This window comes from Gastrolobium bilobum, unplaced genomic scaffold (genome assembly GCF_033153095.1).
Source record: "Gastrolobium bilobum isolate Gb01-03AN ecotype WA unplaced genomic scaffold, APGP_CSIRO_Gbil_v1 utg5726, whole genome shotgun sequence".
NCBI lineage: Eukaryota > Viridiplantae > Streptophyta > Magnoliopsida > Fabales > Fabaceae > Gastrolobium > Gastrolobium bilobum.
The window spans coordinates 535,301-557,688 of NW_026896804.1; the positions used below are offsets into that span (position 1 = coordinate 535,301).

The window sequence follows — 22,388 nt, forward strand, 5'->3', positions numbered from 1 at the left end:
GGTTAGGGTTATTATAGCCATCAAGGAAGAAGATTTTAATTGTTCAGTTAACCATCCTGACAAAAATATTAAGATAGAGAAAAAAAGTTAAGTATTTACCCATTATTTGTGTATTTATAATTTTCTACCACATGTTATTTTTATATTCTATATCATTAATACAGTATAGTGACCCCAATTTTTTTTTAAATTAGTTCTATTGCTGAAGTCGGAGACACCTTGCTGGAGAAAAGGAAGTTGTGTGGACAAAGGTGCTGGGGAAGAAGTTATGTAGCAGCAACATTGTTCTAGGTGTTGTTGAACTATATATTTGAGAATTATTAGACAGTTAGAAAATATACAATGTCTTAATATTTGTTTAACGTTTGATTGAACAATTGTGGATGATTGTCTAATGTTTAACACGAGGTTAAATATTAATTATTTGATGTTTTGATATTTAATATATGGGTTTGATGTTTGTCATTTTAAATGACATAAGTTATGTCATTTTATGAGAGAGATAAACACAAAAAATGAAAATCATGGGAGAGAGAAAGTGGGTGATTTTTTTTAATTTAAATTTTAAATAAAAAAATTTATTTTGTGTCTATCTTTTTCTTAAAATGACATAATTTTGTGTCATTTAAAATGACAAACATTTTTCCCTTAATATAATCTAATTTTTTTTTGTTTTGTTTTTCTTCTTCGTCTTCTGAAGTTAGTCTTCTGCCATAATTAATATACAATAATTCGCTTATTACTTGAAATTTGAAAATATTTATTCTTTTGTTTGATTACGAAAAATAAAGTTTACTAAAATACATTTATGATAAACTATCTTCAACTAAAAAATGAAGAGACACATTGTCCATTGTAAAACTATATTTGCCATTAAAATTTTTATTATTCATGTGTCTACACTTCAATCGACTTCTTTTTATTTATATGTATCAGGAAACTTTTTTTTTTTTATAAACTACACGTTAGACTCTTAATCCTGATTATTTTTTGAAACCTTCTGATATTCCTTTTTTTTTTCTTCTTTTTGAACCTTCTTTTTATGGCTGATTCTTCATCAGCTGCAAAGCGGGGAGCGATTGAGAAACAAAGACAGAGATGCCTTGAAACCTCTTCCAAAGAATTTATTAGTGCAGATCTTTTGAGTTACTAATATAACATTCTTAGAATCTATTATAGACATCATTCAATATTAAGTTGCAAATCTCTTATCTATTTTATCTTTTAATTATTTCTTTAATAATTGTGTCCTAGAAAATTTTATTTATAAAATTTATTTAAAATTTACGTTAACTTTTATAAGAAAAACAAACTGACTTCTTCTTTCTCCGTGCATCACACAGGTGATAAACTAGTGTGTGTGTGTCTATATATATATATAAGGACAATGATCATTTGACATCGGTGTCAAGCAAAAAAGTTTGATACCAAATCTCAACCGTTGATTTCTGTCAATTAACGGTTATAACCGTTAGATTAAAGTGTGATCCAATAAATTATAACCGTTAGATTAAAAAAATTAATTGTTCTGATTTGTTGTCAAACTTTTTATTTTGAATGTTGCCATATATATATATATATATATATATATATATATATATATATATATATATATATATATATATGGGATTATATGAGTGTAAAGTAACTGGATATAAGCTTTTGTCCAGTTACTAAATCATAACCATATAAATGTAGGCCAATAGTTATAAAGGAAGAGAGAGAAAGAGAATCATAACCATACAAAGAGAAATCAATTAATATAAGGAAATAAATAAACAAAACAACGTAGTTTAATCATGACTTAAGTATCCACATTTCTGCAGCCGCTTTACGTACAACAACGACAGGTGTATGGTTATGATTCCCCATATTTAATGTTTTCATCCTTTGTATGGTTATGATTCCTCGTATTTAATGTTTCCAAGTATATATATGACAAGTATTTGATTGCTGTACGTACAACAACTGCAGAAATATAAACCCTATATATATATATATATATATATATATATATATATATATATATATATATATAGGGCTTATCGTTTCTCAAATTGCCGGAGATAATTTTATCTCCGGCTAATAAATCATAACCGTATAAAGATGGATCAACGGTAATGAAGGAAGAGAGAGAAAAAGAGAATCATAACCATTCAAAGGTGAATCAATTAATATAAGAAAATAAATAAACAAAATGACGTAGTTTTAGGGTGGCCGGAGATAAACTTATCTCAAGTTGCCAAAAAAATATTTTTCCATATATATATATATATATATATATATATATCTATATATATATATATCTATATATATATATATGTATGTATGGGTTAAGGTCAACTTATACCGTAAAAGAATAACAAGCTTACACCAAATATTAATTGCATTTAACGGTTAAGATTTATTAACTGATATTAATATATATTATTATTATTGTTTTAATAAACATTTGTATGTGATAATAATCACATTTTATTTCATAAAAAAGTAACTTTTTTTAATTATTCTTTAGTTTTCTAAGCCTACAAGCCAATGTTGTCAAACTCGAGTTTCTGCGTAGAAACAGAAAGGGGTGGTAGAAACGTAAAACGTAAAAACGACACGAAACGTAAAGTTTCTACTTTCTACTATTTAAGGTCAAAATACAAAATTATATATATATACATGTAAAAAAAATATCACATAATGAACATGTGTGTTGAGCCAATTATCTATCTAAAAAGAATTTTTTTTTATAACCAAGTATCAAAATTATAAACAGTGACAAGTAACAAGTAATGGATAACAAATCTGCTCTAACTGCTTCATACACTCTGGAGATTTTGGATCATCACTCATCAGGATATAATTCCACTTCTTTCAATGCACACAATGATCCAAAAATACAAAACGATTCTTATAGCATAACTTATAATAGAATTGCAGCTTTATAAAACATAATTACAAAAGACATATATCCAAACAAAAAGATATCAAGATATTGTGCTGGTGCATATGATTTGGGAGAAACAAAAATTGGGTTTTTTTTAATATCCTTTTTTGTAAATCTTTTTTTAAAAAAAATTCATTTTAAGTAAAAACGGTAAAAACGTAAGTTTTTACATTTTTACACGACGTTTTTACCAGTTTTTACCAATGACACTTTTTACTTACGTTTTAACACGCACCACTCTAGTAAAAACGTAAAAAAGCAAGTTTTTACATTTTTTATACTAGTTTTTGACAACAATATTACAAGCAACATAAAGCATAAATTCAGCAACTTCCGGTCTAGAAGGTTAGGACGTCGTCATCCAACGGTTCACTCCGCTTCTAGAAAGGAAACTTTACGCTCCGACCCGACCACTGCCCAATTGGAGCTGTTTCTATTCAATCTCTGGAATTTGGACTGTTCAACACGTCACGAATTTCTTTTTAAATTTAATTAAACAATAAATTCATTCATCACCATTAACAATAATTTTCGCTTTCAAACCAAATCATTAATTAAAAAAAAAAAAACGATTTGGTTTATCTTTAAAATTAAACCTCCTTCCTTCTTTTGTTCTGGTGTTGGTGTTCCTTTATACGCTTCTTTTCTTCGTGATCAATTAACGATCCGTGACTGTGCTCGTCGTCTCTAAAGCGATCAATCAAGCGTGAGAGGGCAGCACAGCATGTCTATGTCGGATTCTGATTCCTCCTCTTATGGCGGTGGTGACTACAAAAATTTCAAACAAATTACCCGCGAGCGTAAGTCCCTTTCCCCTTTATTAATCTATCTTTTCTTCTTCTTCTTCCTGAATTCGTGTTAATTCTATTCCTGATCCATTTCGCTTAGCGCTGTCGACTCACTCTCTCAATGACTCTTGTAACTTCTTCTCTTTCTTTATTGGTTCTTCATTTCTGCTTTTGTAGTTACACTTGCAACCCAAACTAATTATCATTGTATAAGTCAGTAGTGATTGCTCATGGTTTCCAACTTACGCCATTCCTTCATTTTGTTTAATCTTAATCTCAGTGTCAGAGTTTATCTTTGGCGCGTGATTTTTATTTTTGATTTCTATTTTGGACTTCTATCAGCTAAATGACAAACACGTTAAAGCAACCAAGCTAGTGCATTCAAAATCTGCACGAGTATGTCCATTGAGTTTGGACTATGATTTTTGGCCATTCCTTGGTGCTTATGGTTGGAGAGGAGTGATAGAGTTTTGAGGATGATTTTTTTTCTTTTTTTTTTCTCATTGCCTCTTCTGGTTCACCTAGTGTTCCTAGGCTCCTTAGGATACTCAGCTCATGGTGATTTCAGGGGGGTATTTATTGCAGACAATATCTAGAAAAGTTGAAGGACTTACATATGATGTTTATTGATTTTGAAAAGGCGTACAATAGGGTTCTAAGAACAAGAAAAGTTATATGATGGGTTCTTAAGAATAAAAAAGTACCATCAAAGTATGTGGAGGCAGTCAAGGATATGTATGATGGTGTTACTATATGTGTGAAGGCTTGTAATGGAAATTCAAGTTATTTTCCTATCATAATCGGTTTACACCAAGGTTCTTCTAAGTCCTTATCTTTTTGCCCTAGTTATAGATGAATTAACAAAAGATATTCAAAACGAGGTGCCATGGTGTATATTATTTGTTGATGATATTGCGCTTATTGACAAGACCAAGGCTTGTGTTAACAAAAAAAATTAGAATTATGAAGAAGCACATTGGAGTTTAAAGGATTTACGTTAAGTCGGAGTAAGATTGAGTATATGAAGTGTGAGTTTGTTCGATAAGAGATAGAGATCAAGATCCCGTGAATATGCTAAGACAAGAGGTACACGAGAAAGATGCTTTTAGATACTTGGATCAACATTGTAAAAAGGGGGAGAGATTGATGAGGATGTGAACCATATAATTAGAGCAAGTTGGGTGAGGATGAGGATGGGATCGCAAAATTCCTTTAAGGCTAAAAGGAAAATTTTATAAAACAACAATAAGGCCTGCAATGTCATACGAAGCTAAATTTTGGCTAGCATATAGGCAATATGAGCATAAAATGAAAGTAACAGGAATGAGGATGTTAAGGTGAATGTATGGTCATATAAAGATGAATAAGATAAGAAATGAAGATATTCGACAAAAGGCGGGTGTTGTACCGATTGTTGAAAAGATGAGAGAACATAAATTGAAATGGTTTGGGCATATTGTTCAAAGTCCCCTAGATGTTCCTGTAAGAACAAAAGTTTGTTACCAAGAACATGACATAGAGAGGAAGAAGTCAACTGAAACTTAACTCGGGGGAAAGTAGTAAAACAAGGCTTAGTGAGCTGGGAACTTGATTGGAGGATAGTGTATCTTAGGATGGAGTGAAAACCCCTTTTCTTCTATGTTCCAAACGATCATTTTAAGTCTTGTTCCCTATATTCATTTATTTAGTTATTATTTATTTTTCTTTTTAATTTACTTATTCGTTCTTATTTGGTTATTTTTCTTCTTATATAATTTTCTCTCATATTTTTTATTTACTATTATTATTATTATTTACTTATTTATTTTTCTCTTTTTTCTAAATTGGTTTGGGATAAAAGGGTTTGTTGATGTTGATGTTATTGATTAGAGAGATTGGCAAACTTCGCTTAGTTTATGTGTCTTTTTGGGTGTGTGTGCATTTTATTTTTATTTCCAATTTTTTTTTCTTTAGTAGGTAATCTCATCCTCTGCAGCTCTGCTCTTGTACTTCACTTTTTTTCTTCTTGTATTTGGTCTTTTGTCCACGTAAAGAGAAAGAAAAGAAGAGGGAAAATTGCATGATGGATGAAATCACTCCAAATCATTGCAGAGTTCTTTAAAGTGTTGACTGATTTATTTATTACCGTACATTGTCATATGAATTTCTTTACAATTAGTATTTTAGTATCATAAAGGGGACGAACCGGAGCAGTGGTAAAACTGTTCTTTCACGACCAAAAAGTCATGGGTTCGAATGTAGGAAACAGCCTCTTTGCAATTATGCAAGGGTAAGGCTGCGTACAAGGATTACCTCCACCTCACACTCGCTAGTCGGGTTTAACATGGAGTGGCTTAGTATTTTAGTATTATCACCAAATTCAATGAGGCACAGTTTTGTCCTTTTGCATTAGTGGATAGACTGATGCAAACCAATATTGAAATATTGAAGTGTTTATTTTTTGAAAGATGCTATTTTGTCAACCTTTTGTTAGTATTGCATCTTTTTGGTTTTCTTTTATACCTTTTAAGATTATAATAGTGAATTGCATATTGCTTTCTGATCCGATAAACTCATTCAATTTCTGTGTGCTGATATTGTCTCCAGGGTTATTACATGAAATGTTAGCAAAAACAGGGGATTCCAAACTAAGGTCAGCAAAAACAGGGGATTCCAAATCAACTTGGAAGGTATATGATTTGCTTTAGCGAATTCTGCTGCGATTCATTTAGATTTAGGCTGGATACAGGAGGACTCACCCTTCTGTCTGTTTTATCTAAAGTTTGTATTTCACAGTCAATTATATAATTCACATGTGTCTAAAGTTCTTACTTTATTCATTGGACCAATATCTATCTGCGCATCACAGGCTTTAGTTTGAATGGGATAGTCATGACTTTTTTTATCAGTTGCCTCTAGATATCTATACTAGTATGCAATATGGACTAGTTTCTATGCAGTTAATGCAGGTATATGTATGCATGTTGGCATACATGCAGCAGAGTGTAAACATGTTTTACATCTGAGTGAAGTGTTGAGGGTGAATTAAAGGAACTAAGTATAAAGTAAAAATTGAATTTGTTGATTACCATCTTAAATTCGTTCATGGCTTGCTTGCCTGTAGGTACTAATAATGGACAAACTTACTGTAAAGATAATGTCTCACTCATGCAAGATGGCTGATATCACTGGTGAAGGTGTTTCTTGTAAGAATCACAACGTTGAACTTTAAGCAGTTATTTTTTCTTTCTACCCATAACTAATAATTTTTTCCCCATAATTTTCTATTTTGGCGTGCCATGCTGTTTTAAAAGTAAAATGACAAGTTTTTAAAGTGAAAGTAAAGCTATTCTCTCTCATAAGCCCAAATTGGGGTGATAAAAAAGTGGGAGTTTAAGGAAGAATGGTTTGCCTTGCGTTCCCTCCCCCTTCATAAATTTTAAACTTCTGCCTAAAGGGAATTAATCCCTTCCCATCTCCCTCATTACCCCTCTTCCAAACAGACTCTAAGAGTGTGTTTGGCTGCCTCTATTCTCTTCTGGAATTAACTATTAACTATTATTAAGAGTTTGATGTTAGCCTTGTTCCTTTAGAATTGGAATTAAAACTTTGATTGTTTTCATACTTGTTAAACTTCAAGTGCTGTGCTTTATCATATTTCCTTGTTAAGTTAGAATTTTTAGTATACTCTTGTTCAATTAAAAGAAACACTTTTAGTCACAATTTAGAATTGTAAATCTTATTGATTTATTTTAATGTACTGGGTATTGCTTTTTGTAGATCTATATGAGTAATATATCATGTCATAAACAAATCTATTCCAGCACTTTTCTTAATAATCAATGCTAGATGGGAATACCTCTTTCTAATGACAAATCAACAGCCAACATCACATTTGCAATCAAAATAACTTTTCCTTTGTTTCGTTTTATGAGCACAATAATTAACAATTATAGATTATGTAGCCCTAACATGATGCTAACCATTGATTTATCATCAAGAATTATGGATGACCGAGCTCTTCTCACATAAAGTGGTTATGTTAAAATGAGACACGAGAGAATCTATGCTCATATTAGAGATGTAATACAAAACTATTTATATGTCTTCACATAACAGTTTAAGCTTTTAGAATAGTTAGTTCATTGGTTGTAAAACCATATGAATATTGCTTCAAATACTATTACGATAGAAGAAAATTTAGGAAACATTTGTTGTAGATTTTTCACAATTAGTTTTATTTCTTGTATTGAGGGTGAAACTGTGCGCAATGTAAAGTTGCTGCCTTGTGAGCTGGTTTTCATGGGTTCTAGTCACGGAAATAGCCTCCCCAAAACCTCACAAAGGTGGAGCCTCATCCATTGATACGAACCCACTTTGGTTTAGGCCTCCCATGCAATAACTGACCCAATTGGCAATGCTGTTAACATGTGGAGATACTGACTGAAATGCCCTCCAACATAATAGAGCATGAGTGTCATGGAGTTTGTTATATAGAGGGGAGGTAGTAAGGAAAGGGGATACCGGGAAATTAGAAGCATCTTGGGCCCTTTTGGGATTGGGAGAGAGTGGAACCTCTCATATGTGTTCCACACTATCTTTACTATTTTGCATTGTTATTTTCTTTTGGGAATTTTGTATTGTTCTTCTTATTAAACCTTTTCTGTAATGGATGTTCTGTATGTAATGTTGGTTGAGAAATATATGAACGAGGAAGATTCAGATTTATTTCCTTGAGTAATTTCTGTTTTAATTTGTATTCTGAGTTGGTCCTTATCAATTGGTATCGGAGCTCCGATCTTGGAGCTCTGTGGGATGGTTACTATAAGAAGAATGGAGAATCGATTGGAGAATTTAGTAGAGGAGCTGCGCAGGGACGAAGCATGACACGAGGAAGTTAATGATGCTCGACACGAAGAAGTTCTATTAAATATGGACGCTAACAAAAGAGGAATAGCAGGAATCATTCGGTGATTGGAAAAAATGGTCAGGAGGAGACCGAGTCGTTCCAGAGGTGGGGAGAACAACCTCGAGGATGACGAATCAGATCCAAGCAAGGAAGGAAATCGAAGAAGGGACAAGAGGCTTAACTCGAGTGCTTGGGTGACCAGACGGAACCCACCGGAGCTGCTGGACAACCCTTACCGGACATTGTACACAGTAAAACAAAGAGGGAGCATTGCGGAGTTTCGTGCGGAGTTTGAGAAGAAGGTGGGTGATTTGTGGTTAGACGATGAAGATTTACTCATGGACGCATGGCTGAACGGCGTATGCAAAAGCATCAGGGAGGAACTATTGAGGTTACCGATCTTCAGCTTGCCGGAGATGAAGAAGCTCTCCTTGAAGATCGAAAGACCAAACGCTGCAGAGAGGGATGAAGGATCTAGACCGGTTGGGAGAGGCATCGCGTGGGTGGAAGAGGGGTTAGGGCCACTGGGTAAGACTTGGATCCATGGTTCTAAGCGTGCGAATTTGGGCCAACGAATTGCCACAGGCCCAACTGAGGCCAGAAAAAGCAGTCCGTCGTTTTTGGGCCCAAATGGTTCATTAAACCAGAGTCAGCCCACCATCAACCAGCATTCCAACGTGAATTGCCCTAATACCCTAAATGATCTAACAGAGAACGCTAAGGGAGAGCCATCGTCGAAAGGCTCAACATTCGTCGCCGACAACCGCTCGTCGGAAAGCCACGTGACCCAGGGACAACGGCTGTCTCAAGCTGAGCTCCGTCATCGACAGCCATGTGGGCTGTGTTTCAAGTTCGATGAGTGCTGGAAGCCCAACCACAGATGCCAGGTCCGTCAACGGCATCCTTTGGTGGTGGACATGGACGACGAGGAAGAAGAAGAGGGGAAGATCGAAGGAGAAGGGGTGACTTTGGGGCCTGAAACGAACGCGGCTGAAAAGGCTCTACAACTTTCTTTGCATAGTCGGTTGGGACTTACTTCAAATCTGGATCAGCGTGCAAATTCAGATCCAGCAGAAACCAAAGGGTGGGTCACAACAAATTTAGGCCAGGACAACTTAAACCATATGAGCCCATTTAATCCTTCAACAGCAATCTCTAATACCACAAACGAAGGGCAAACCAGTTCGCGTGTTACTCCACCAGAAAACCCTAAGGAAGGGTCATCAGCGAAGGCATCTGCGTATGTCGCCAGCAACTGCTCGACGGAGAGCCTCTCCGGCCAGGGGCGACGACGTTCCCAAGCCGAGTTCCATGATCGACAGCAACGTGGGTTGTGTTCCAAGTGCGAAGAGCATTGGAGCCCCAATCACAGATGTCAGCTCCCTATGCAACGTGTGGACGACTATGACGACAAGGAAGAGGGAGAGAGAAACGATGACAGAGCAGCAGTGGCAGCTTTATCAAGCGTTGGAGATGTTGGCCAAAATCCTCCGATGGTGGAGGTTGTCAATAAACAAGTCCTTCCCGCCAACATTTCTGAGTTTATCTCCTCCTATCATTCTGCGACGGTGGATATCAGAATCAAGGAACCCATTAGCTTGCTTTCAAACCGCCTGGGATCATGGATGAGTCAGAAAGGAGAACGACGGAACGTGGGGGCCTTGGGGCTGTCTTGAAGCATGGCGAGAGTTAGGCAACTCTAAGGTAATCAACGTAGTTAATAGTTTTCACATAGTTAACGACGATAAACAGGGAATTTTATGGGATGCAAATTCTGATTTTTTTTGGGACTGGATGGAACCCAAGAACAACCTGTGCCTAGCTATGTAAAACAATGGAAAGGTATATTTGGAAAAGAGCATTTTTCCACTGTCATTAATGATTTTGATCAACATGATAAGGCTGTTGTGTCTACTAATGAAAATCTTATAATTAGAGCTCATATTACTTGCTTTATGAAAACAAAGGCAGAGACACTCAGTTGCAAATTTGTAGTTAAGGGTTCAAGGGCAGTAATAAAATGGGATCCGGGTGGGAGTTATCATGCTTCAAGCATATCTGGGTCCCAACAATTCAGGCAATGGGATACCGGAAAAAAAAATAAAAATTAACATCACCTTGAGGACAAGGTGATTGTTAGGGGGGGAGTATTGATACGAACCCACTTTGGTTTGGGCCTCACATGCAATAACTGACCCAATTGGCAATGCTGTTAACATGTGGAGATACTGACTGAAATGCCCTCCAACATAATAGAGCATGAGTGTCATGGAGTTTGTTATATAGAGGGGAGGTAGTAAGGAAAGGGGATACCGGGAAATTAGAAGCATCTTGGGCCCTTTTGGGATTGGGAGAGAGTGGAACCTCTCATATGTGTTCCACACTATCTTTACTATTTTGCATTGTTATTTTCTTTTGGGAATTCTGTATTGTTCTTCTTATTAAACCTTTTCTGTAATGGATGTTCTGTATGTAATGTTGGTTGAGAAATATATGAACGAGGAAGATTCAGATTTATTTCCTTGAGTAATTTCTGTTTTAATTTGTATTCTGAGTTGGTCCTTATCAATTGGTATCAGAGCTCCGATCTTGGAGCTCTGTGGGATGGTTACTATAAGAAGAATGGAGAATCGATTGGAGAATTTAGAAGAGGAGCTGCGCAGGGACGAAGCATGACACGAGGAAGTTAATGATGCTCGACACGAAGAAGTTCTATTAAATATGGACGCTAACAAAAGAGGAATAGCAGGAATCATTCGGTGATTGGACAAAATGGTCAGGAGGAGACCGAGTCGTTCCAGAGGTGGGGAGAACAACCTCGAGGATGACGAATCAAACCCAAGCAAGGAAGGAAATCGAAGAAGGGACAAGAGGCTTAACTCGAGTGCTTGGGTGACCAGACGGAACTCACCGGAGCTGCTGGACAACCCTTACCGGACATTGTACACAGTAAAACAGAGAGGGAGCATTGCGGAGTTTCGTGCGGAGTTTGAGAAGAAGGTGGGTGATTTGTGGTTAGACGATGAAGATTTACTCATGGACGCATGGCTGAACGGCGTATGCAAAAGCATCAGGGAGGAACTGTTGAGGTTACCGATCTTTAGCTTGCCGGAGATGAAGAAGCTCTCCTTGAAGATCGAAAGACAAAACGCAGCAGAGAGGGATGAAGGATCTGGACCGGTTGGGAGAGGCATCGCGTGGGTTGAAGAGGGGTTAGGGCCACTGGGTAAGGCTTGGATCCATGGTTCTAAGCGTGCGAATTTGGGCCAACGAATTGCCACAGGCCCAACTGAGGCCAGAAAAAGCAGTCCGTCGTTTTTGGGCCCAAATGGTTCATTAAACCAGAGTCAGCCCACCATCAACTAGCATTCCAACGTGAATTGCCCTAATACCCTAAATGATCTAACAGAGAACGCTAAGGGAGAGCCATCGTCGAAAGGCTCAACATCCGTCGCCGGCAACCGCTCGTCGGAAAGCCACGTGACCCAGGGACAACGGCTGTCTCAAGCTGAGCTCCGTCATCGACAGCCATGTGGGCTGTGTTTCAAGTTCGATGAGTGCTGGAAGCCCAACCACAGATGCCAGGTCCGTCAACGGCATCCTTTGGTGGTGGACATGGACGACGAGGAAGAAGAAGAGGGGAAGATCGAAGAAGAAGGGGTGACTTTGGGGCCTGAAACGAACGCGGCTGAAAAGGCTCTACAACTTTCTTTGCATAGTCGGTTGGGACTTACTTCAAATCTGGATCAGCGTGCAAATTCAGATCCAGCAGAAACCAAAGGGTGGGTCACAACGAATTTGGGCCAGGACAACTTAAACCATATGAGCCCATTTAATCCTTCAACAACAATCTCTAATACCACAAACAAAGGGCAAACCGATTCGCTCGTTACTCCACCAGAAAACCCTAAGGAAGGGTCATCTGCGAAGGCATCTGCGTATGTCGCCAGCAACTGCTCGACGGAGAGCCTCTCCGGCCAGGGGCGACGGCATTCCCAAGCCGAGTTCCATGATCGACAGCAACGTGGGTTGTGTTCCAAGTGCGAAGAGCATTGGAGCCCCAATCACAGATGTCAGCTCCCTATGCAACGTGTGGACGACTATGACGACAAGGAAGAGGGAGACAGAAACGATGACAGAGCAGCGGTGGCAGCTTTATCAAGCGTTGGAGATGTTGGCCAAAATCCTCCGATGGTGGAGGTTGTCAATAAACAAGTCCTTCCCGCCAACATTTCTGAGTTTATCTCCTCCTATCATTCTGCGACGGTGGATATCAGAATCAAGGAACCCATTAGCTTGCTTTCAAACCGCCTGGGATCATGGATGATAGTCAGAAAGGAGAACGACGGAACGTGGGGGCCTTGGGGCTGTCTTGAAGCATGGCGAGAGTTAGGCAACTCTAAGGTAATCAACGTAGTTAATAGTTTTCACATAGTTAACGACGATAAACAGGGAATTTTATGGGATGCAAATTCTGATTTTTTTTGGGACTGGATGGAACCCAAGAACAACCTGTGCCTAGCTATGTAAAACAATGGAAAGGTATATTTGGAAAAGAGCATTTTTCCACTGTCATTAATGTTTCTGATCAACATGAAAAAGCTGTTGTGTCTACTAATGAAAATCTTATAATTAGAGCTCATATTACTTGCTTTATGAAAACAAAGGCAGAGACACTCAGTTGCAAATTTGTAGTTAAGGGTTCAAGGGCAGTAATAAAATGGGATCCGGGTGGGAGTTATCATGCTTCAAGCATATCTGGGTCCCAACAATTCAGGCAATGGAATCCCGGAAAATAAAATAAAATTAACATCACCTGGAGGACAAGGTGATTGTTAGGGGGGGAGTATTGATACGAACCCACTTTGGTTTGGGCCTCACATGCAATAACTGACCCAATTGGCAATGCTGTTAACATGTGGGGATAGTGACTGAAATGCCCTCCAACATAATAGAGCATGAGTGTCATGGAGTTTGTTATATAGAGGGGAGGTAGTAAGGAAAGGGGATACCGGGAAATTAGAAGCATCTTGGGCCCTTTTGGGATTGGGAGAGAGTGGAACCTCTCATATGTGTTTCACACTATCTTTACTATTTTGCATTGTTATTTTCTTTTGGGAATTCTGTATTGTTCTTCTTATTAAACCTTTTCTGTAATGGATGTTCTGTATGTAATGTTGGTTGAGAAATATATGAACGAGGAAGATTCAGATTTATTTCCTTGAGTAATTTCTGTTTTAATTTGTATTCTGAGTTGGTCCTTATCAGCCTACCTTTATTAGTTCTATTTCTTGTGTGGTGTGAGATTTTGCTGCTTTTGTGTAGTGGTTGAAGACATATATAAGCGAAGGCAGCCATTGCCCACCATGGATGCTATATATTTCATCCAGCCAACCAAAGAGAAGTAATATATCTGCTGTTCTTTTGTGTTGCTGTTATTATGCAGTTTGTTATGAAGCATGCAACTAATGTCTCATTAAACATGTGTAGTTTACAAAACATTTTGGGAGTATAATTTTCTGTCTCTTGGCTGCAAATTAAGTTGTGCAGTTATTTATTGGGTTTTGAATTTTGAAACTCTCTCTTAAATTCTCCGCCAAAAGCCTTCCCTTTTAATTTATTTTTATGAAACCAAATGTTTATTTAATTTCTCTCCTTATGTTTACTTCAAAATATGTCATGAATTATTTCTTTACTTTTTATTTTATTTTATTTTTGTTTTGAGTTTTCCTTTTGTGTTCTTTACGAATTACATGATTATGCATTTCTTTGTCTCTCTATCTCTCTTCCTTCTAATTATTCATTTATAATGTAAAATGTTGAATGATAAATACGCTGCATTCTTTTGGCTGTATAAGACATTTTCATTTAGCTTTGATGTAGAATTAGTTAACCTAAATTGTCAATTTTTTCTTTGTTGGTCCATATTTAGTGATCTCTCCATTTCTGTTGGCAGTGTAATTATGTTTTTGTCAGACATGTCTGGAAGGGCACCCTTATACAGGAAGTACGTGGTGATTATTATATCTCCTGTGCGTGCAATTTTATCCTGGCTTCAACTTCTTTATTTTTAAGCCTGTTTTATTCTGTGTTCTTGTAGGGCATTTGTTTTCTTCAGTTCAACTATTTCCAGAGAATTAGTTATGGACATTAAGAAGGATACTAGGCTGTTGACCCGGTTAGGTGCACTTATAGAGGTGAAGATATTTTATTTAGAAACTAGATTGTGCTATATTTGTGCCCAAACAATTTCATTGCTCATGGTGATTTTTCCTGCTCACTTGGATGACAATATGCAGATGAATTTGGAGTATTTTGCCATAGACAGCCAGGTATATGTTTGTACACTTGTACTTCAATTTATTTCACTTCCCATCTGTCATATATGTCTCCTTTGTTCAATATGAAAATAATTAGTTAGTTACTTTTTAATTGTTAATAAAATTCTAGACTTATGATATGTAGAAGTGCTCCTTGTGTTGGTCCAGTCCCACATAGCCATAAATGAGTATCAAGTGATGAATCAGGATTTTCTTCTAATTTAATTTAATTTAAATAATTAGTTACCTTCTTTTTAATTGTTAATAAAATTCTAAACTTATGATATGGAGAAGTGCTCCTTGTGTTGGTCCAGTCCCACATGCCATAAATGAGTGTCAAGCGATGAATCAGGATTTTCTTCTAATTTAATTAATTAGAATCTATTAGCTGTTAAAGAAAATCTTCTCCAGATACAAACAAAGGCTGTGCTTAAAAACACTGAATAATCTGAACAACAGACTATGCTTAATTACATATTGCTGAATCTGCAGAGTTAGAAGCTTGATGTGGAATAACTTGAAGCTCTTTCCAAGAAGTGAAAAATGAACAACCACAAAATATGTAGATTAGAACGATCATCCATGCAAATTGGCAATTTTGATCATTCATGTGTATCTTTGACAATACCTCATTAGGAACTCAAAATTCATCAATCCTGCCTGTTAAGATCCTTCCGTTGAGAAATATTTATCAGCTTTTAATTATGCTCAGCAGGAATTCATTAAAAGTTTCTAATCTCAACATCATCCCATTATTTGGTGCCTTCAATTTTGAGGTGTGTTTTTTGTTATGTTAATGCAGGGTTTCATCACAAATAATGATAGATCTTTACAGGAGCTATTTGGGGATGAAGAGAATAACCATAAAGGTGTTGCATGTTTGAATGTAATGGCAATGCGGATTGCTACAGTGTTTGCTTCATTAAGAGTATGTGGACAGTGCTCTTTTTGATAAGAATACCAAAAATTGTAATCAATGCTTTATGATTGTTCAAACACGTGATTGAGAAGTCTTCTGAAGCATGTAAATATTTTTTTTAGGAATTTCCTTATGTTCGCTTTCGTGCTGCCAAGTCCCTTGATGCAACCACAATGACTACTTTCCGGGATCTGATTCCTACAAAGCTTGCTGCTGGAGTCTGGGACTGTCTTATGAAATATAAAAAAAGTATACCTAATTTTCCTCAGACAGAGACCTGCGAGTTGCTCATTCTTGACAGATCTATTGATCAGGTTTCTTAGCTCCATTTGTTGTTAAATGATTTATAATATTCTTTTGACAGGCTTTCATGTTTGCAATGAGGATATTATTCTGATGTTGTAGATTGCTCCTGTGATACATGAATGGACATATGATGCCATGTGTCATGATTTGCTGAATATGGAGGGGAATAAATTTGTTCATGAAGTAATGTCTACAATTTCCCTTTCTCTCTCTGAATTTGTGTCCTCTCTCTTGTACATAAACACAAATCTGCTGTATTTTTAAGGTTCCTGGCAAAACTGGTGGTCCGCCTGAGAAAAAAGAAGTTCTTTTGGAGGATCATGATCCTGTCTGGCTTGAGCTTCGTCATGCACATATTGCAGATGTAGGTCCTTCTTTTTACTATCCTAGACTTAAGCAACGTGAATACCTTCTGATATTCATGACCATGCCAGGCTAGTGAACGGTTGCATGTGAAGATGACCAGCTTCATTTCAAAGAACAAAGCTGCACAAATCCAACATGGTTCAAGGTGAGTGATAATTTTCTGGGGATTTCTCATCAATGGCATCATTATATAAGAGGATACTAAAAGGGTTAAACCTTCAGTGCACAAAGGCTCCCTGATTTTGTAAGGATAGATTGAGGTTGACTGTATATAATTTTATTCTCGCTTTTTTTACGAATAGGCTGTTTTCTAGATTTGAACCGATAACCTTCCGATCACAAAAAAAATCCTTACCACTGCCCCAAGGTTATATAAGAGGATACTGATGCTGAAATGACTGAGTGGTTTAGACATTATCAGAAATTAAACATTTGCCTAATTTTGCAATTTTTATTTTTACTTTTTGATAAGACTGTATGGTTTAACTCACCCTATGGATTGACTCGAAATCATTCTTCACCGTGATATAAAAATTGACATTTTCCACCATGTGGTTTGCTCTGTTATTAGGGATGTAAATAGGACAAACGGCTTGTCAGGGGTTTACACCCTAGCCTGCCTTTGGCCTATTTTAAAATTTGTACAGGCTTGAGATAAGTAAATGCCCTCTTTAGAAATCAGTCCACAACCCTATTTTAAAAGGCTTGACCTCTAAGCCTCTAAGTCCGACTTGTATTTTTTATTAAAATAATATCTTGTTATTTTTTAATAAAATAATATTTTGAGCTATGGTGTGGCTTCAACTATTGTACTATTTTGACTTTCCATCAACTTAAACATACAAAATAAAAAAAATAATATAACCTATATTTTAATTATTACAGAATACAATATGTCATTTTTGAAGGCTTGATAGACTTGATAGGGTAGGTCAAGCCTTGTATTTTTTAAAAACAAGTCAGGCCGAACTTATAATTTGGCTTGTATCAGACTAACAAGTCAAGCCAGACTTGAAATATTTTACATAAGCCTAACTTGGTCTGACTTATTTACACCCCTATCTGTTATCACATAACTGCCCCCAGTATTTTTGTCCATTTTGCAACAGCTAGGGATGTGTCAAAGGTGCAAATCACAGATGGCAAAGTATCAATTTTTTTATCCACTAGACAGTGAATTTGGGTCAAACACGTATGTTGTTAAACTAATATTAAACTTAGCTTGCATGCTATTCACGTGTATTTTTTCGTCACAGTTGCGGAAAAAACTCACGGGTCATGTAGTAGCAAACTAAACCATTTGGTGTCGAAGTGTCAATTTTGGTGCCATGGAAGAGAAAATGAATTTGGGTCAAAACACAGGGTGGGATACTGTAATTTACCCTTCTTATTAAATCTTTATGACTTAAGAATCTGAATTTAACATCCAGCTATGATAATTTGAGTTTATAATGCTCAACTTAGTATGTCAAACTCTTTTACTTAGGAATATGGTGTGTCAATGGTTCTGTTTATGTTGCCACTAAATTTTTATGGTGAAACAAGGGTAGGAATTGACAGTTTTTATTATTTTGAAAAAGAAGATACAGGAAGATAACACTCACAAAGAAAGACACTAGCTCATAGAGCTCCAAGGGCAAGCCCTTTACAATGAGATCACTCTCACTCACTAGAAGATAGAAGATAGTTGGATAATTGACTGTCTATTCTCGTTACCGAGCCCTTATTCTGGCCTTTTTTTCCTCGTCTCATAAACTACTATTCCCCCACTTTAGCCTTTATTCCTTTGTCATTCAAATCATCCTTATTAATTTACTCTTACCTCCTCTTACCACCCGACCTACCACAAATAGCATATTTGGATACCATGTCAAAATAATGTTTGCATTGAATGAATGCATTTTAACGAGATTGAGCTTCCTTGGTTGCTTGGCCCAAAAGAAATGTTGGGCTGCTCGAACATCGTAACACAGATGTTCCAGCAGAACTTTGTCCACCTGCTTGAACATATATTTTGACATATTGCCCTCAGTATAATATATAAATGATATTCTTTTTTTGGGGGGTGATTTCATATTCAAAAGTAATTTTTATCTAACTTATGCAAAGCTGTTATTTATTATTGATAACTCCCAGTTTTGTATTAAAAAATTTCAAACCTGTGCTGTTGTGTAAAATGGTCAAGTACTGATTGGAAATCAGAGGCATGTGTGTTTTGTTGTTGAGAAAATTTGGCCCTTTTCAAATTTAACAACGCCTAGATTTGGAGTTTGATGGAAATATTTTTTTTTATTCATTTAATTCCTGTCATAATAAATTTCACTTAAATTATCAATCTGTGTTGTATTTATAGAGATAGTGGTGAAATGTCGACAAGGGACTTACAAAAGATGGTTCAAGCACTTCCACAATACAGTGAACAAATTGACAAGCTCTCCCTCCATGTAGAGGTTAGTTCTTTTGTATTGCAATATTGATAATAGAACTATTTCTTTTCTTTTTTTTCTTATAATGGCTGTATGTTATGTTTTGCACAAATACATGTGCTATCTACACTTTGAATCTTCCTAGAACAGTCCTTCTACAATTTGCGTCTGTCCTGATGAAAAAATCTTATTGTTGTCTCTGGTAATGCCTTATTTTTAATTGCCTAGTCGAGCAATCATTTTAGCTTTGTTGTTCCCTTATTACCGCCTCCCTGTTTAATCAAACAGAACTTATAGATGTTACCTGTTACCCTGCGTCATATGAAGCTTCCCTCATGATTCTTGCTGATGGATGGCAGAATAAATGAACTTTTGCGCTCAAGTTTTTTAGATACACTTGAAAGTTAGTTCCTTTTGCATAATTGATTGACATTAGAGTTCAATTGTGTGTCATGAATTTAATTATGTTAAATTAATTTGCAGGTGTTGTTGATTTGCAGGTTCCTACAGTTTAAAAACTATAAATGGGTCCCTGTAGTTTCAAAAAAGAATTCAATGGGGTCCCTAAATCCAGTCTATTATTTGGTCGTTGTGGCTTATTGGGACTATTGATTTTTTTATTTTTATTTTGCATTTACAGGGACTCATGTATGGTTTTAAACGATATGGACCTATTTAAAAAATACATGGACTTGGAGATTAATATGACCATTTAATAATGATAGTGGATCTGATTATGTCATGAATGCCAATGCTTTAGCTTTATAAATGATGGGTTTCTTTGTCCAGATTGCAGGAAAAATTAACAGAATCATTAGGGATTCAGGACTGAGGGAACTTGGCCAGCTGGAGCAAGATCTTGTTTTTGGAGATGCAACGATGAAAGATGTGATCAAATTTTTGACTATGAAAGAAGTAAGAAATTCATAGAGGGGGAAAGGAAATAGACGTTCCTTACACTGATTCAATGCACATATGAAAATGAATGAGAAAGCTTTTTATGCAAGATATGAGTTGTGAAATTAGACATGCAACTTTTGCGCTGTTTCATTTATTAAATATCATGTAAATACCGCTTTATGCAGGATACAACCCGTGAAAATAAGTTGCGCTTGTTGATGATTCTTGCAGCTGTTTATCCTGAGAAATTTGAGGGAGAAAAGGGTCTGAATTTGATGAAGGTATGGTTTCTTTCTTACTGGGTGGCAACTTAATTTCCACTTCCTGTTCATTTTATATTCCAAAGAATAAATATGCTGTTAATGATGTAATTCCTAGCCCCTGTAATGATATGTCTATCCAATTTTACCTTTCAAATCATTTCAGGTAGCACAATTGACAGATGAGGATATGAATGCTGTGAATAATTTGAGAATGCTTGTGGGGCAACAAGATACCAAAAAAAGTTTGACGAGTGCTTTCGGTCTTAAGTTTGATATCCACAAGGTAAAGGTAATTTCTAGTTTGAATATGTGATGTTTCAATGTTACATTACCTATAAAAAGTGTTCTTTTAAGTTGTCAGAAGAAGCGTGCTGCGAGGAAAGAACGTTCTGGTGAAGAGGAAAAATGGCAGTTATCACGCTTTTATCCCATAATAGAGGTACTAATTCGTTAATATGATTTTCCCACATATGCATCCGCTTATGAAAATTTCAGCGAGAGGTTAGCATTAGCATTGGCAAGGCTGCTGTTGGGTAGCTTTCTATTGCCTTTTCCTTATTTATTTATGGACTTTGCATGATAGTGTTAACGATGTAGTTGTTTGTTTGAAGATTCCAACTATAATTTTTGCTGTTAATATGCTAAATAAGCAAACAGCTATTTACTATTCTATCTTTTAACATAAATGTAATATAAAGAAACTCCATTTTCCCATATGATGAACAATTTTTATTTATAAGGATAATATCTTTTGATAATCTTATTCGTTGCATGTTTAGCTTCAAACTAAATTTTATAGCCTCGTATGTGATGAGTGGATGATTATTCAGGAACTCATTGAAAAAATCGCAAAAAATGAATTGTCAAAGGAAGACTATCCTTGTTTGAATGATCCAAGTCCAACTTTCCACGGCTCACCTTTTGCTGGGTCTGTAAACCAAAATCCTCACGCTCATTCAATGAGATCAAGACGCACACCAACTTGGGCTCGACCGCGAGGCTCTGATGATGGATATTCAAGGTTTTATGTTCCTTCTTCCTCTGTACTTCTGATGAGATTAGTTTATTTTTCTTTCTTCATCCATTAACCTGTTCTTTCCTCTACATGCTTGCTTATTATTCCCCTTCTCTCCTGAATTGTTTCGATTTGCATAAGCTTGTTATTATATATAGATAATTTGTTGGGAACTACCATGTATCTGTTGGAATTGCCAGCTAAGCTGCAACTTTCTCACATGTAATTTTATATTTTCCTGCTGGCATACAGTGATTCGGTGCTTAGACATGCATCGAGTGATTTCAAGAAGATGGGGCGGCGAATTTTTGTTTTCATTGTGGGTGGAGCAACAAGATCGGAGGTTTGAATAATTCTTTTGATAAAACGAGACTGTAATATTTAATCTTTTTAATGATTTTCTGGTCTGATAGGATGTGTTAATCCTCAGCTTAGGGTTTGCCACAAGCTTACTGGAAAGCTGAAGAGGGAAATTATTCTGGGCTCATCAAGTCTTGATGATCCTGCACAATTTATTACGGTATTGAAGTTTTTAACCTTTTTTCAATGCCAAATGAGCTCCTGAACCAGGAATTGCAATTTGCCATAACCATTGTATGCTGTTTTTCTTCTTTTGCAGAAATTGAAGATGCTAACGTCACATGAACTATCATTAGATGATATCCAGATATGATGTTATGGATTTGGGAACTCGAAGATGAGTTTATGCTTACTTGTAAAATATATTTGTGTTGTAATCATATAGTTTAATCATCTCAATGGTTCAGCCGAGCCGCTTAATGACAGACTAACCCGAATAATTTTTCTAGCTTTCAGTTAACAGACTCGGATTCGAATCTACTGAAGCTAGAACACCTTGGTTGTACCCAAATAGGCACTTTTTATACTGCTGGGAAGGGGGAGAAAAAATAAATTCATTCGGTGAATTGCTTCTCAACACGAATCTGTAGGCGTAGTAGCGCATACAATCCAGGAACGCGGGTAAAATGTTTCTGCTAAATTGCTCAAAAAATCTCATCATCAAATTAAGGCATTTACGTAACACATGATTCAGTTGACATTTTGCATATTTTGATTTGCAGATGTGAAAATTTCAAAAACTAAGATATTGAATTTACTCATTTATCACTCTTTCGACGCTTTCTTCTTTAAGCTATTAAGGAGCACATTTGTCCCAATTTATTATCTCGGTCAATAATTATGTGTTGATCAAATTATCTATGAATAGCAATGGGAGCTATTTATGGAATGACTTCATCTGA

At 36.2% G+C, this 22,388-nt stretch overlaps 1 protein-coding gene across 2 annotated transcripts; it reads left to right on the forward strand.

Annotated features, from left to right (window-relative positions):
* The first annotated feature begins 3,539 nt into the window (after nt 1–3,539).
* Nucleotides 3,540–22,319, forward strand: LOC133302099 (SNARE-interacting protein KEULE-like). 2 transcript variants are annotated; one of them, XM_061501834.1, is made up of 22 exons: nt 3,540–3,735; nt 6,310–6,392; nt 6,827–6,908; nt 13,937–14,015; nt 14,568–14,618; nt 14,712–14,808; nt 14,911–14,943; nt 15,734–15,859; nt 15,973–16,164; nt 16,256–16,339; nt 16,422–16,520; nt 16,591–16,667; nt 18,876–18,972; nt 19,738–19,863; nt 20,034–20,129; nt 20,275–20,400; nt 20,473–20,550; nt 20,942–21,132; nt 21,379–21,469; nt 21,557–21,646; nt 21,746–22,107; nt 22,209–22,319. In XM_061501834.1, the coding sequence occupies exons 1-21, from the start codon at nt 3,660–3,662 to the stop codon at nt 21,797–21,799; spliced, it is 2,028 nt and encodes a 675-aa protein (XP_061357818.1). In that variant the 5' UTR covers nt 3,540–3,659; the 3' UTR covers nt 21,800–22,107; nt 22,209–22,319. The 2 variants fall into 2 exon arrangements, with proteins under 2 accessions (XP_061357818.1, XP_061357819.1); XM_061501835.1 differs by having other exon boundaries at nt 20,275–20,394; nt 22,209–22,312.
* Nucleotides 22,320–22,388: the final 69 nt, after the last annotated feature.

Bases quoted from the DNA above. Each gene is read 5' to 3' on its own strand.
- LOC133302099 (XM_061501834.1), top strand. From the start codon at position 3,660: ATGTCTATGTCGGATTCTGATTCCTCCTCTTATGGCGGTGGTGACTAC. The intron at 16,165-16,255 runs GTTTCTTAGCTC...CTGATGTTGTAG, and splicing joins TTGACAGATCTATTGATCAG to ATTGCTCCTGTGATACATGA. The intron at 16,340-16,421 runs GTAATGTCTACA...TGTATTTTTAAG, and splicing joins GGAATAAATTTGTTCATGAA to GTTCCTGGCAAAACTGGTGG.